Source organism: Episyrphus balteatus, chromosome 1 (assembly GCF_945859705.1).
Source record: "Episyrphus balteatus chromosome 1, idEpiBalt1.1, whole genome shotgun sequence".
NCBI classification, from domain to species: Eukaryota; Metazoa; Arthropoda; class Insecta; order Diptera; family Syrphidae; genus Episyrphus; species Episyrphus balteatus.
Window position 1 is genome coordinate 37,560,186 of NC_079134.1, and position 15,469 is coordinate 37,575,654.

Below are 15,469 nucleotides of genomic sequence, written 5' to 3' on the forward strand. Positions count from 1 at the left end.
ATCTCCAAATTTTGAATATGAAATTAATTGAAATTTTGTACAATAATAACTTATTTAATTACCTATCTACAGTAAAAATTTCATTTATCTATCTATTAAAACAAAAAAGTTATAACAAGTTGAAGTCGTGTCGCGTTTTCGTTTCATCTTGTTTCAAATCACTACGATACTAAAGAAGTTTTCACTTCAAAAAATAAAAAATGACGGAGAAGAACCCGTGTAAAGTTATGAAAGACCAGGGGGGACATTCTGTATGGCGAAAGCGAACAAACGTTTTCGTTTGTGCGAACGATTTGCTTCATGTAACTTGAAAAACGAAAAAAATCGTTCGCGCGTGCGAAAGAAAATAAACGAAAGCATATTCATTGACGTTTCTTTTGTTTTTATGCCAAAATTTGACAAAAAAAATATTATTTATCATAATTTAAAATGTTGCGAGGATATTTGACGTTGTTTTTAAGTGATAGTGAAGAAAGTGACGATGGTTTTGTATCTCAGAACTTGAGAAATATAAGAAGAAATCTTCGAGATCATTCTGATCCATTTTCATTACCAGACCAAAAGTGAGTTCGAAAGATTTATATGTATGTCATTGTATAAAATCCTAGCTTTATTCAACGATTCCGACTAAACAAAATAGCATTCAAGTATGTGCTGGATAATCTACACGTTAAAACAGGAAAACGAGCTACATATATTCCTCCAATTCTAAGACTGTGCTCTACCTTAGAGATATTGGGTGGAGGATGCTATCAATGGCTTGTTGGAAACGATTTCGCTTGCCCCCTTGCACAAAGCACTTTGTCCAAAGCATTTGACGAGTGCTTAAACGCATTGGAGGACCAATTTTGCGCGGAGTGGATTAAGTGGCCATCAGAATTCGAAGAAGATGAAACAAAACTTTATTTTTTTGATAAATACAAAATACCTGGAGGTAAGGGATTGATTGGGTTTAAAAGTAAACTCCATATGATTATGAATGATTGTTTATTTCTAACATTTTAGTAATCGGTTGCGTTGATGGTACCCATATAGGCTTACTTCGTCCCACTGCAAATGAAGAAATGTTCTTCAATAGAAAGGGCTTCCACAGTATAAATGCCATGATTGTAAGTAAAATTTAAGTTAGGCTTTTTGAATTCAAATCTTAATTTACTATTTTTAAAGAATAACGATCACAAATACCGAATAATGACAGTTTGTGCTCAGTACGGTGGTGCTTCTCACGATTCTTTTGTGTGGAATAGTTCACTAGCTAAAAGTCGACTTGAGTTGAAATTCAATCAATCAACCAGAAACAATTCCAAGTTACTAGGTAAGAAGTTCAATCGATGAAGGAACTTTTGAAAAATAAAAACATTTTAAGGTGATAGTGGGTATCCATTGAAACCTTGGCTTCTAACACCATATCGCAGATCCAAAAGACAGGATGAATTGAATTTTGATAGAATTCACGCCCAAGCTCGCAGTGTAAATGAGAGATGTATAGGCATTCTTAAAGGTATTATTCAACGGATTTTTTAGGTTTTGAAAGCCTTTATAACTTTCATTTGTTTTTAGGTAGATGGAGATGTTTACTACTTGAAAGAAAAAGTAGGTACAGTGCCATTAAGGTATCTAAATGCGTTAACGTATGCGCTGCACTGCACAATATTTGTATCCAATACAACGTTCCCGTGTTGGAACAAATTCACGAGGACGAAACACAATATCATTGGGATGCTGAAGACACCAATAGAATAACTTTAAAAAAAAAAGCAGAAAGTATAAGAGATCGAATAAAGCTTTTTTTGATACAAGCCTCGTAATACTAATCATAAACTATTAAATAAAAGAAAAGAAACAATAAATGAACACATAGTTAAATAAATTTATTATTATATAAGAAACATTTATAGGAACAAAGATTTAATCATCATAACGATAAGGAAAAAAAAAAGCATTAAGAAATTGGCACACTACGAATTGGTTTTTGAACCTAATTTCAACTCCTCGAGTTCATTTCTCCTTAATGCAATTTGTATCTCTTGCTCACGTAGATTTAACTTTTGTATCTGTAGATTAAGATTGTCTGCGGCTTGTTTCTTCAAGATGTTAATTTGATCTTGTTTGAGATCCCTGATTTCAATTAAAACGCCAATCAATTTTTGTTGAAATTCTTCACTAGAACTAGCAGAGTTCTTGAACAATTCCAGCCTGTCCGAACACCCGGATGAAGATGCCTTCTGAGTAGTTTTCGTATTTTTTTTCGGTTCTGGGACAATTGGAACATCATTCTCAACTTCAACTGAGTCATCTGAAGTATCAGACTCGCTTTCACTTAGAACGTTCTTCAGCAACTGTTCTACCTCATCTTCGATATTCATAGGCTCTTTTGAGGTTGACGGTTTTGTTGATGAATTTCTAACCGCTATTTCTCCACCAAAAGACTTCGCGTCAGTTATACCAAGTACTGCGGCTTTAATTTTGGCCAGCTCCGCAACAGCCTCCTCAAAAGGAGTAAGTTGTACTTCCTTATATGGACCACCGCCAGTTTTTTGCAACGAATTTTTATTTTTTGCCAGTTTTGTTTTTGCGCGATGCTTATAGTCTGCCCATGTCTGAAATTGAATGTTTAAAAATTATGAACATAGGTAAATACTTTTATGAAAATTAATATTAATTACCTTTTTCCAGGCTTTAATATTCTTAACAGGTGGACCATTTGAGTTTAAGATTTGGCAAAGCTCCTCCCAAAGTTTTTGGGAACTTTGTCTGCCCAAAGAACTCTCTGCTGGAGAGTTTGTAGCCATTGTTGGGTATTTCTTCATATACTCTAACATTGTTTCTCTTTGGGCTTGTGTTGTGTTTGAAGTCCTTGAATTGGAAAAAATATTAAAAAAATAATATATAATAACAATAAGAAGATTTATTTGTAGAAATACTTACATTTGGACGAAATGTATGCACACGAACAGCCTCTTTCTTTGAATTTATTATAAAAACAATAATTAATTTTTACAAATTCAAAATCAAACGTCAAAATTTTTTGAATTTTTTCGGGTAGGTATGACACTTTTGAAATAATTTTGTTCATTAATCGATAAAAGTCGAAACAAAATTCGATAAAATTCGAATCATCATATTTTCTTTTACATATAATTTTTATATATAAATCCGTTAACAATAATGAATTTGTTCTTCAATTTATTTCAGTTTTACTTAATTTTTTTACTTCAAATCATGTATTTATTTTCGATAAAGCATACACTTTTTTTGTTTTGTTATCGATTTTGTATCGATTTCAGAAATGCCCTCATGCCTAGGACAACTAAATTTGACAGTCAAAAAATTTATTTTTTGACACTCATGCGACAAGAATTAAAAAAACGAAAAACGATACAGAATGTGAACTGCGACTATCGCACAATTTCTTTCGTTTTTGAAAAACGAAAGATTGCTTTCGTTTCGTTTTTTACAGAATGTGGCCCCAGCTTTTTTAATAATATGTACACATTAGAAAATTATCATAAGAACTCAAATTGTTAGACTATTTCTTCGGCGAAAAATTAAATATATTAAATATTTGAATCTATAGACAAAAATACTACGCATACACCACAGTGATCAGCAAATCGTTCAATTTGTCTGTCACATTAATAATCTCCCTAGGAAGATTTCTCAAAATATTTATTGCTGTTTAAGGGGTTATATCTAGTTGTAAGTTTTGTGGATTTTTTGTGAAGAGGCATTTAAGGGGTAATAACACCTTGTAAACCATGAAATCGAGCGTCATATTCATCACCGTATAAAACAAAGAAGAAATATTATTTTCTTTTGGTGTTTGTTTAGTTTAATTAAGTATATTAATAGGTAACAGAATAGGCTAATGTTAAATTTTTTAGTGATGTAATGGCGGTGTAGTTCAGGACGATAGTAAAATCCTGTGCTCCCATCGGGCGACCAGCTAACTTCTACACTTTTTAACCGATTGGGCTGAAATTTTGTGTGGAGCTAAAAAATACTATTCCCTAGTGAAGTACGTAGGATTTTTTTGAAATATTAAAATTTAACGATTTTATGGTCTTTTTTTCAACGAATTTTGTTTTTGGAATGAAATAATTTTTTCAAACTAATGCCATTTCTTTAAAAATTAAATTTCAGCCCAATCGGTTAAAAACTGTAGGAGTTAGTTGGTCGCCCGATGGGAGCACAGGATTTTACTATCATCCTGAACTACACCGCCATTTAAAAAATTTCACATCATTAAAAAAAATTTACATTAGCCTATTCTGTTACCTATTAATATACTTAATTAAACTAAACAAACACCAAAAGAAAATAATATTTCTACTTTGTTTTATACGCTAATGAAAATGACGCTCGATTTCGTGGTTTACAAGGTGTTATTACCCCTTAATTATATAAACATAAAGAACACACATCCATATATAGCAAATTTAATTATTAAAATAATTCGCTGTGTATTTGAAAAAAAATATTGGGTTCCTTTATTTTTGTAGTAGATCTCCTAGACGACCTAAAAAAAGGTGTCTGGCGGTGAGCAAAATTCAAAACTTGAACATATTTTTTTTGAGATTTTGGCTTGGAGTTTTTCGTTATGGGGATTCTCTCATTGGAGATATCCCTGGTGGAGATTTCAGTTGGGGCGTTTTGGGTTTGGTTATTATATCTTGGGGAAAACGTCACCAACCTTTTTATTAAATATCTCGACTTCTGTTCATCCTAGATAAAAGTTGGTAATAAAAAAACGTAGAAAACAGAATTTCGAGTCTTTTATGTTAATAACACTTTTTCGATATTCTGAATAGTAAAAAAGTTTAAAAAATGAAAAAAAGAACATTTTTTAGTTTTGAGCACTTTTTAACGAAATTTTGAAAAAAAAACCTTGCTTTCCTACGAAAAATCGCTAAGAAACATAAATTTATTTTTTGAGATTGATAGTTTTTAAAATAACCAACTAAAACCAAAAAAAATGAAAAATTTAAAAATACTGTTTTTTAACCTTTAAACACCGTAGTTACAAAAAAAAAAATTGTAGATATGTATGTACTTCTCATTTAGTGTGTGAATATTTCTTTTAAACTTTAGTAGGTTCACAACAAAATAGTTCGATTTGACCTTTGTCGCAGTCAGTAAATTTTTACTCCGATGCAAACGCTGGAAAAGAAGTAAAAATTCAAACATATTTTATACTAGCCGCCTTATAGATTTTAATATTACCTATAAATATCTTAAGTCACTTTAACTCTTTTAAGTGTCTTTTGAGTCATACTTTTGTTTGCAGTGACATGAAAAATGAATTCCATTAATTTTATATGAAAAAATTGCGAAAACCCGTTAAGGAATTCAAATTCGTTACTGAGTCGTAGAACATTTTAAGGGGGGAAATCCCTCTGGAAGACAGCTTTTTCAATATTTTTTTTGGGAAAACCGAAAGCATTTTTTGAAATTTGGAAAAGTATATGATATTATTGACATTATGAAGTATTGATACAAATTTTTTTTAAGCAAGAAAAAAACAAAATGGCGGCTCTACAGATCTTTGAAGTTGACGCCTCGCGTTTGCGCCGTGCAATGCCCTGGTCCAGAAAACTATTTATGATCAAAAAAGAAATTTTTTTCCAATAAAATATATTTATACGCATTGCATGAACCTAAATTTAGTAAAAACAAATCTAAAATAAAAATTAGAGACCAAAAAAACGAAAAAACACAATGTTTTTCTATAAAGAAATATTTAAAAAAAATTTTTATTATAATTATTTTATTAAACTTTTAGGTTCATACAATGGCCAATTATTATTTAACGAGTAATTTGCCTTCTATTTCAAGTCGATAGCTTCATTAGTTTATGAGTTAAGTTTGCACGGCGCGGAAAAAAACGCGTTTCGAGAAAAATGCGTTTAAAGTTTACGTTTTCGTACTGTGGTAGGTTCGGAGCTCATGGGACTCGGGACTATCTAGGAACTTTTGAGGCTTCATTTAAGGCTAAGACCACTGAAAATAGTTTCTTCGGTTGATAAATGAATTTATTAGACAAAAAAAATAATTCTGAAATAAAAAATTTCGGAGGGATCTCCCCCCTTGAGCCAATATAAAAAATGTTGTCCCTCTAATATTGCAAATTCTAACAAAGCTTCACAAAATTTAGAAGCTATGAAGCATAAGGAAATGTATAGTAGAATTTGGTCGCCATGTCTTTCGACCTGCAGAAAATCCATTTCAAACTGCTAGGCAATAAAAGGTTCTTAAAAAGGGTCTCCTAGGATCAGATTTTTCATAAGCAGCGAACTTAAAATTAAAATACTTAATCAAGGTTGAATAAGCAAAATATCATTGGAGCTCCTCAAAACAAGATGGAAGAGAAAACTCTGCGTTAAGGAAAAACTCTTTAAGATCTGTAATGAGCTATTATACAAACGGTTCTTTCTTTTCTACGATTGAAATATCAAGTCATATTTATAGTAACTAAAGGCAACGTGTATTAAACTAAACTCTTTTTATGTCCAGATTCACTTTTTATGACTTCATCCACTAAGAAGTCACGAAAGATATTTTATATCTGCTGCTTAATTAATTAGAAACAAAAATGATACGCATACGCCACGGTGACCCGCAAATCGTTTATTTTAATACTTGAATGATAGCCTGCCTGTGGAGCCTGGAAGTTTAGTAAGGAGCATGCACCACATCATTAACCAAGTATGGTCGAAAAAGGAAGCTATAGTGCTTGCTCTAGAAAACACTTCCTCTGCACATTCACCAAACCAATAATAAAACATTTCAAATCAACTGAGAATACGCTTTTTTATTTCTTGCTTTTTTTCTAAACTCTCCGGAATTCCTTTTGCATATGGCGACTCACTGTTTGTTTCCAAGTAATATATCCCCCTCGGTCCATGAGCGTTACTTGAATCGCCCATCCGTATTATTATTTCATATTGATCACACTTGCCTTCCTCGACATCCTCAAACCGTTCACACTTAATCGCATGAAAACTATTTGTCTCCGGACAATTTATTGCTTCAACAATAAACTCCAAAGCTCTTATATGCGAACAAAGACCATCAACTTCACTTTCACATCCAGGTTGTTTTTTTCCACCATTCGGATAGAAAGCAATGTGTCCAAGTGGCTCATAGAAACCCCAATATCCACCATTTGTATGAATAGATTCTACATACTCAGCATCAGTTGAAGCTAATCGACGTGTTGGGTCATTGTAGGGAAACAAAGGTAAAGCAGGATCCATTCCTACAATGGTGTGAACTTTTCCTCGCTTAACATTCTTTCCAGCAAATCCAGCCACTTGGGCACCCATGCTATGACCATACAAAGTCAATGTATCAAAACGCATCTTGGCATTGTCATGCATCCAATCAATAAATTGCGCCACAACTTTTCCCGCTTTTGAACACAGTTTTTGAGAAATCATATAAACCTCGAAGTTACTGTAAACTTTCCAATCCACAGATATAAAATTTATCGTTCGATTTTGAAATAATGCATTTCGAATTGATCCAGTTCCTCCACTTGACCACACATCTTTCCAACCGTGAATCATAAAACTAAATTATAAAAATACATGAAAAAAAAAAAAAAAACTTTTGATAATAAAATATTCAAGAATCTTCTTACGCAGTAGGATTCCTAAAGTCAAATGTTGATCTGACTAATGTTTCCGGATTGTACATATCGATCTCAACAGGATCACTTGCATTATAAGTTTGGGTATAAAGATAGAAATGAAGTCTATCAGGTTTGTCAGAGCTGGAATCGTTTTGAGATTTCTCGAAAATATTTTCTGTTGGAGCGTCTTTACCAGTTACCCATCGAAAACTGCCATCTTCTTGAGAAACGGGCCATCTGTCTTCATTCAAGTTAGTGGGATAAGATTGTACTAGAATAGAATAATGCTGTGTTAAATATTCATGTTTAATAAATCACAATGAGGTTATTACTTTCAACAGCGATCACAAAAACTGCTCCTAACAAATAAATGGACTTAACCAATCGAATGTCTTACTGCCTTTTATAGATACACGAACATAAGGAATATTTATTGATTTGTCATAAAATTTAAATATCTTATCGGTTAATTCACCAAACAAACATTATATAAATATTTAATTATCATCTAGAGTGTTTGTGTGAATGTTTACACTTTTATAAAATTTGTAATAAGAAATTTACAATGTTTTGATTTCTTTATTAGTTTATAGCTCCAGTTGCGATAAAAAGAAAGGGGAGTATATTTGAATATTTGTTTTAATTTTAAATAACCTTGTACTTTACACTATGCAGCTTTTTTTTATGCTAGTACTGATATCTGAAGAACCTATTTTATGATTTATTAGAACCGCAGATGTTTGCTTATTTTTTGCCTATGTCCCGTACAGCACGATTGGAGTTATTGAGGTCTCTTTGTTCTTTGAGAGAGGGCTTTACTGCTTACATGCCCTCTTAGCCCGAAGAAAGAACGATTGGTAAGAGAGATTCTTAGGATTTCCTCTGCACCGATGTTATTGTCACATGCAATTAATCTTTATTTCTTTTCTATTTTTTAGTAGCAAAACCCTAGCACCTGACGAACATATCTAAGAGCCAAGTCGAATTTTATGTCTTGACAATCTGAACGATATTTATGTATGTTTTTTAAATATTTCATCATGAAATTAAGTTCCTAAAAAGTCAAAGGTTTCTGGTCATGTCAGTCGAAAGAACATGGTACCGTCAGAGTGCAAAGTTTTTTAAGCCTTATGGACAGTCAGAAAACAAGTTTCGCAGTAGTATAGTCACCTTAAGCCCGTCCATTATGTCAAGGCTTACCGTAATTTTTCTTTGGTCTTCAAATCTATTGATTCACTCGGTGATCTTCTGGCTGCCATAAGGCGTCAAGTATACCTGCGTGTGCAGTTTCAAGTTCCTCTAGCATTCCTCAAACTATGAACTTGCGACATAATAAGCCTACATCGCGTTGTACGCTTAATCAGTATCATTTAAATTAGACGTCAGAGTCGAATTTATCCGTTTACTGTCAAGAAGGGTGCGCGTAAAACCAATAAAAATGAAAATGGTGCCAGTATGCAGCCCTGTCAGAAACCACTTTGAACTTCTTATTCGTCTGACTATTTTCCTCCATGTTAGGCTTTTATTAGAGTTCTGTAACCTTATCTTTTCTGTAAAAGTGGATCGTGCATGTGTTAAATGTGGTAAATCTGGTTTTTAGCACAGTCATTTATGAAAGATATCAGATTTTTTCAGCGTTAAGTGATTTAAGCCTTTGATGACTACTTGTTGCCAAAAAGTTGTTTGTAGAATTTCATTTAATTTGAGTCAAAAACCGTCTCGACCGCCTCTGTAGCCTTAAAGGTTTTCAAAATATTGCTTCCCAAGTAGGGGAAGAAGGGGCAAGACCGCCTATGGGGGCAAGACCGTTTTTGTACTATGTTGTATGAAAAAATATTAATTTGGTAGGACTTTTGGAAAGATCTGTTTCGTCTGTAAGTATGAGCAAGTTTGGTTGAAATCCCGAAAAGTTATAGTAAATTTTGTGATTTTTCATCAAATCGTCATGTTTTGTGTGAAAAGAAATTTGTACATTTTTAAATGAAATATTTAAAAGTCTTAACTTTTTCATTTTTTTGTAATAAAAGTTGGGAACCGATAGTAAACGTTTGGGATTATTGCAAAAAGATTCAAAATTTTACGATAGAAACGGTTTTATTATCAACAGAAGTTAATAGGGCGGTCTTGCTAGATGTTTTTTCAAAACGTATTATCTTTGGTTCAGTATTAAAATTTTTTTTTAATGATAAAGTTTCCTACAAGAAAACATTAAAGTTAATGAATAAAAACTTTATTTTAATTAAAAGATGTTTTTTATTTGTTTTTAAGACGGTTAAACACTAAAGGGGCGGTCTTGCCCCCACTTCCCTTACCTATCATCAAATTTATGAAAATCGAATAATTTTTGTCATCTTTTAAAAAACGAATTCATTCCAATTACCTTAAAGGCTATGGTATTTCGTTTTTTGCCAACAACTATAATTCCTTAAAGGCTAAAATTAAAAAAGACCGAAAAATTCGGTTTAACTCGAGTTCGAAAACTTAGCACTGCTCAATTGACTCTCAGAGTGGTTGATGTGATTGATACAGCTCTAATGCGGAAGCCTGAACAAATTCAGCATAAAATGTAGTTTCTTTGTGTTTTTTTATGAGTTCCCAAGCCCCCCCCCCCCCCTTCAGTTTTCGCACTTCGTCAGATCTCCCTTCCCTTCATTGGCAACTTGACGATCTTTATCTTTTTTCCAATCTTCGAGGAAGCGGTTGGTGACTCAGACTCAGGTTTCTTTGAGGGGTTGCAGTAATTAATTCGATCCTTTTACGGCCATAGCAAGTTTCCATCTATATATTTTTCCAAGAGGTGTAGTTTTGTGCTTCTTGGACTATTCCCTGTTTTTCGGTGACTTTAAATTACCTTCAATGTTTAGAAGAACGAAAAGCTGGCGTTTGTATTTTAAAACTTGCTGTTAATTGTTTGAATTGGTTGATAAAGACCTACGAGTGTTATTACGATCGCGAGACTTTTCGATCTCCTTGAGCTGGAGGTCTGAACATGCTTGTTTTTCTTTCGCTGTATTTAGGCTCATCAAGATATACGTTGCGTTTGAGTCAGAAATTCGCCAATTTGATATGACCAATCTCCGACGTATTAGTTCGAAAAGCAAAACCTCGAGAAAATTCTGTTTCCAATTGGTCCGAATAGCTTATATCGGTAAACTCAGCAAACAAACACCATATACTCAGTTAAAAAACATAACACAGCCACACAAAAAAAAATAAAAGTTCTGACCTGGGGTTGCGACTAGGTTTTTCATTTTATTTTTTGGGTCACTGAAACCGAATCCGAAGTCCGTTTTGCCCCATCACGTCAGGTTTTCGATATAACCTCAAAAAATGTCTCTGATCTGGATGTGTGAATATGTTAATCATATAGTTTTTGGATCGCTGAATCCAGATTCGAAGTCAATTTTGCCATATCACGTCAGGTTTCTGAGATATCCTCAAGAAAATGTCAAAACCAAAAAAACAAAAGCTCTTATCTAGTCGCAACCCCAGGTCAGAACATTTATTTTTTTTTTTTGTGTGGCTGTGTTATTAATCATTATCTGAAATGTTTGTGTGAAAATGTTAACAATTTATTACCTAATTTGTTTAAAATAAGAAATTTACAATGTTTTGATAATAAAATGTGATTTGTTTATGAATAATTTATAACCCAATTTCGATGTGAAGCTAATAAAAAGGGGAGTGTATTTGAAATAGTATTTTGTATTAATAACCTTGTACTATAAACTAGCGTTTCCATGCGAAAATTGTTATCTGATAGAGTAGTTTTATGATTTGGTAACAAATATTAAACAATAATAGAAGTTAAGTTAATAGGCTTGTTTTTTATCCGCCGTAGATTTTTCCAAATATGTATCAACATTCAACAAAGATTAGGAGTATGCTTCCTAGAAAATCTACAGGTCGTAATGTGCAGGAGTGCATGGATGGAAAAAGACGCATTTGAGCTAGATTTATATAACCTTCTTGAGAACATCTTGAGCATTGTTAATTGAGAAAAAGCTAAAAAAGGACTATTTTTACACTGAAAAAAAAATTATTTAGATTTTTAAGAGCTTGGTAATTTGAATAAAGTTTTTTTTGTTATAATTTTTGAACTGAGGGCTAACGAAAAAAAAAAAGTGATGTAATTTTTTGAAATTAGCATGGTTAGTAGAGAAAAAGTGAAAAAAGTACAATTTTTACACTGAAAAAAAAAAAAAACAAATTTTGATTTTTAAGAGATTACCAACCTCTTAAAAATCAAAATTTTTTTTTAAGGTTTTGTGAAAAAAAAAAATGTTTCCCTATAATTTTTGAACTAAGGGTGGGCTAAAAAAAACGTGGTGTAATTTGTTGTAATTACCAAGGTTAGTTCAGAAAGTTCTAAAAAGTTCTATTCGTGTACTGAAAAAGAAATCTCATCACACACCATTTTATATTTTATTGTTACTTTTGAAAAATATTTGGATAGATTTTACTAAGTATGTACCTTTTCTAGGTGCATGCCACACCAAAAAAATCAATGATTTTTACACTTGAAAAAATATTTTTATGTTGTGGTTTTTGAGGTGAAATGAAAAAAAAATCAACTTAAGCTTCTCAACAGGAATTTTAGATGGACTACATTCAATAAAGTAAGAATTCTAAGTCAAAAATAGGCGCAATGCCGACACCAGTGGATTTACTTTTTCTAAATTACCTATAAATTAAAAAAGGTCACTGTGGCGTATGCGTATTTTTTTTTTAGGTGAATAAGAACTAATGCTTCTATAATTTTAAAACTAAGCCTCGGAGTGCGAAAATAAAAGTTGGGCAAACAAACCACGGCTAATAACGATTTTTTCAACGGAAAAATTTGTTCGGTTTCCAAAATGAAAAAAAAATTTTTCTGTAGTATGTTTTGAAAAATTAGTGGAACAAAGAAAAAAAAATGGACTATCCTTTGGTAACGTTGGGCAAACGAATCACAGTGCAAAACCAACAATTTTTACACTGAATAAAAAAAAAATATTTTTTGTGATTTTTGAGTTAAAAAAAAAAATAATTCCGTTATAATTTTGAACTTAAGGGTGGGCTAACAAAAAAATATCTTGGGCTATCCTGGGCTAACCTGGGCTAACATTGAGCAAGCGAACCAGACAGGTTTAAAACAAAATTAGCATTTGGGGGTGCCAACTTCACATAGCCGTACATAAACCCCTTCTAATTTGTTTTTGTCATAGTTTGTTTGAAATTTTGCTGTTCGAAAAAATGGTGTTTTAATAAAAAGCCAATTATTTAATTACTCTACGAAATATTTTATATTATTTATAATAGTTACATAGGTACCTCTATGAAATATTGTTACCAAATTTTTGTTATGCCAAAATTATTTATAGGTATACCATCAATTTAAAATTTACGCTTCTATCACAAAGTGCACAATTTTGTTGCCAGTTTACTATATTATTTTTGGTTGTATATATTAATAAATAACCAAAAAATGTTAAATTTAAAAATAAAATTATAAAAAATGCCACACTTTTAAGATTCAAAACATTGTAAATTAATTACATTTTTATTTAAAAAAAATAATGCCATAAAGTTCAAATAATCTTGTTCACAACACAAACAATGCACCGATAACAATTTTAATCAATATATTTTATGGAAAATTCTTGGTTTGGAGAGTTATAACCGATAAGATATTCAAATTTTATTTTCCTTCTGCTTTAATGTATAAAAGCCAAGTTCAAATCTTGTTTTGTTTAACATTTAAATTAAATTAATACATAATAATCATGAAGTTCTTATATTTTTTGGGAGCAGTTTTTGTAATAACTGTTCAAGGCTTTCCGAGTGAACCCAAAGATGGCAGATGGCCTATTAAACAAAAGGTTCCAATTGAAAAATCTCAAACATATTCAAACTCCGCTGACAAACCGGACAGAATTCATTTCTATCTCTTTACTTCAACTAATAACCGCAGTATTGATATTGATATGAATGATCCGGAAACATTAGTCAGGTCATCGTTTGACTTTAGTGACCCTACTGTGTAAGATTTCTGATTATATCCACAAAGCAAGAGTTTTATTTAAACATAAATTTTGCTTTTAGCTTTATGATCCCCGGCTAGAAGGATGGTTCTACTGCCGAAGGACATGGATTAAAGGATGGACTATTCAAAAACGGAAATTTCAATTTCATATTTGTTGATTGGAAAATTTACAGCTTTTACGAGGCTTATATAATATCTCAAAAACTATGCCCAAAAGCGGGAAAAATTGTAGCGGAATTTATTGATTGGTTGCATGACCACGCCAAGATGCGTTTTGATACATTGACACTTTTTGGTCATAGTATGGGTGCTCATGTGGCTGGATTTGCTGGAAAGAACGTGAAACGTGGGAAAATTCATGCCATTTTTGGAATGGATCCTGCTCTGCCACTGTTTCCCTACAATGACCCAACACGTCGATTGGCTGCAACTGATGCTGAATATGTGGAATCAATTCATACAAATGGTGGAGATTGGGGTTTCTATCAACCAATTGGACAAACTGCCTTCTATCCGAATGGAGGAAAATATCAACCTGGATGCGAAAATGATTCAAATCAGTTTTGTTCTCATATTAGAGCTGGGTTATTTATGATCGAAGCTATTAATTCTTTGGGGACAAATGATTTTCTTGCGGTTAAGTGTGAACGGTTTGAGGATGTCGAGGAAGGCAAGTGTGATCAGTATGAAACAGTGATAAGGATGGGTGATCCTGGTAACGCTCATAAACCAAGGGGGATATATTATTTGAAAACAAATAGTTACTCGCCATATGCAAGAGGAATGGTGGATATTTCTGCAAAAAATCAACAAATAAAAAAACATACTCCCAGCTGATTTATACACGTCTTTATTTTATATTCTTCTTTTATTCAGCTCTGATTTTGATCTCGATGTTGACGGGATTATAACTCTTCCACATATCTTTTTCAAACTAGTGTTCCCCATGGTATGGTTCAATAGGTTTGAGGTCAGAAAGTAGCGCCAAAGCCTGTAGGATTTGTATTTCTCCATTGTCTAAACTGACTTAAATTTGTTTAGCGTCGTTAATCGTTTTGCATCCTTCAAGTATTGCGGTATTGTCAGCAAAAGTAGTTTGAATTGCATTTTCTGTTTGAGGAATATCGCGTGTAAATGAAAGTTACAAAATGGGACCTAGAACACTACTTTGTGGTATCCCAGTCAATATTTCCCTAAAGTCTGAATAATCATTTCTATGCCTAACGCAAAAAAATCTATTCTCCAGATATTCTCTAAGAATAATATAGAGTCCTTCAGTCAGGACTTGTCTTTTTTTTCAAACTTTGGTAATTAAAAATACTTCAACCTCTAGGTTACAAATTGCCGATGTTGTCGTATTGATTTTTTTTTTTTTTTTAATTTTTAAATTAAATTTTGTTTTAACAAAACTAATTTTTTTGCTGATTTAAATGATAACAAAAGATTCTCTGAGTTATTTAGGGGAAAAAATATAAGGGAATAAGGGACAATCTTCCATCGTTTAAGCAATGCAATCCTCTCACAAACTTACTTCAAACAGAAAAACAAATTTTTGAACACAACAATATTTGAATATTCATTTTTAAATAGCCAGAAGCTTATTCTTTTCTCTTAAATTTAAATCTACTAAACTTAATGAAGTCTTTTTGAAAAAATGGTCCTCAAATTCAGAATTAAAAAAAAAATTATTAAAAAATTTAAAATTACTTTTTTCAAACTTTTTCGTAATAATATATGAATTTATTTAAATAAAATTTTTTTGCCGTAAATATTGTAAGTTAAATTCCGAAAAGGAAATGGTAATATATATT

General features: G+C 32.1%; 4 protein-coding genes and 1 long non-coding RNA gene across 5 annotated transcripts; 3 read left to right on the forward strand and 2 right to left on the reverse strand.

Moving 5' to 3' along the window:
• The first annotated feature begins 242 nt into the window (after window positions 1–242).
• Window positions 243–1,335, forward strand: LOC129915181 (putative nuclease HARBI1). Its single transcript, XM_055994676.1, has 4 exons — window positions 243–563; window positions 609–934; window positions 1,006–1,109; window positions 1,168–1,335. Exons 1-4 carry the CDS (start codon window positions 430–432, stop codon window positions 1,333–1,335), a joined length of 732 nt encoding a protein of 243 aa, XP_055850651.1. The 5' UTR covers window positions 243–429.
• An 83-nt stretch (window positions 1,336–1,418) lies between these two features.
• On the forward strand, window positions 1,419–1,764 carry LOC129905276 (uncharacterized). Its single transcript, XR_008770597.1, has 2 exons — window positions 1,419–1,501; window positions 1,614–1,764. It is a non-coding gene; the product is annotated as an uncharacterized LOC129905276 (long non-coding RNA).
• Window positions 1,765–1,908: 144 nt separating this feature from the next.
• LOC129905272 (uncharacterized) lies at window positions 1,909–2,907 on the reverse strand. Its single transcript, XM_055980715.1, has 2 exons — window positions 2,667–2,907; window positions 1,909–2,600 (listed from the first exon to the last, which is right to left on the reverse strand). Exons 1-2 carry the CDS (start codon window positions 2,820–2,822, stop codon window positions 1,959–1,961), a joined length of 798 nt encoding a protein of 265 aa, XP_055836690.1. The 5' UTR covers window positions 2,823–2,907; the 3' UTR covers window positions 1,909–1,958.
• Window positions 2,908–6,784: 3,877 nt separating this feature from the next.
• LOC129915256 (phospholipase A1-like) lies at window positions 6,785–10,656 on the reverse strand. The gene is made up of 3 exons (XM_055994775.1): window positions 10,569–10,656; window positions 7,643–7,904; window positions 6,785–7,572 (listed from the first exon to the last, which is right to left on the reverse strand). The coding sequence occupies exons 1-3, from the start codon at window positions 10,654–10,656 to the stop codon at window positions 6,792–6,794; spliced, it is 1,131 nt and encodes a 376-aa protein (XP_055850750.1). The 3' UTR covers window positions 6,785–6,791.
• A 3,269-nt stretch (window positions 10,657–13,925) lies between these two features.
• Window positions 13,926–14,629, forward strand: LOC129915351 (phospholipase A1-like). Its single transcript, XM_055994884.1, has one exon. It carries the CDS (start codon window positions 13,926–13,928, stop codon window positions 14,493–14,495), a length of 570 nt encoding a protein of 189 aa, XP_055850859.1. The 3' UTR covers window positions 14,496–14,629.
• Window positions 14,630–15,469: the final 840 nt, after the last annotated feature.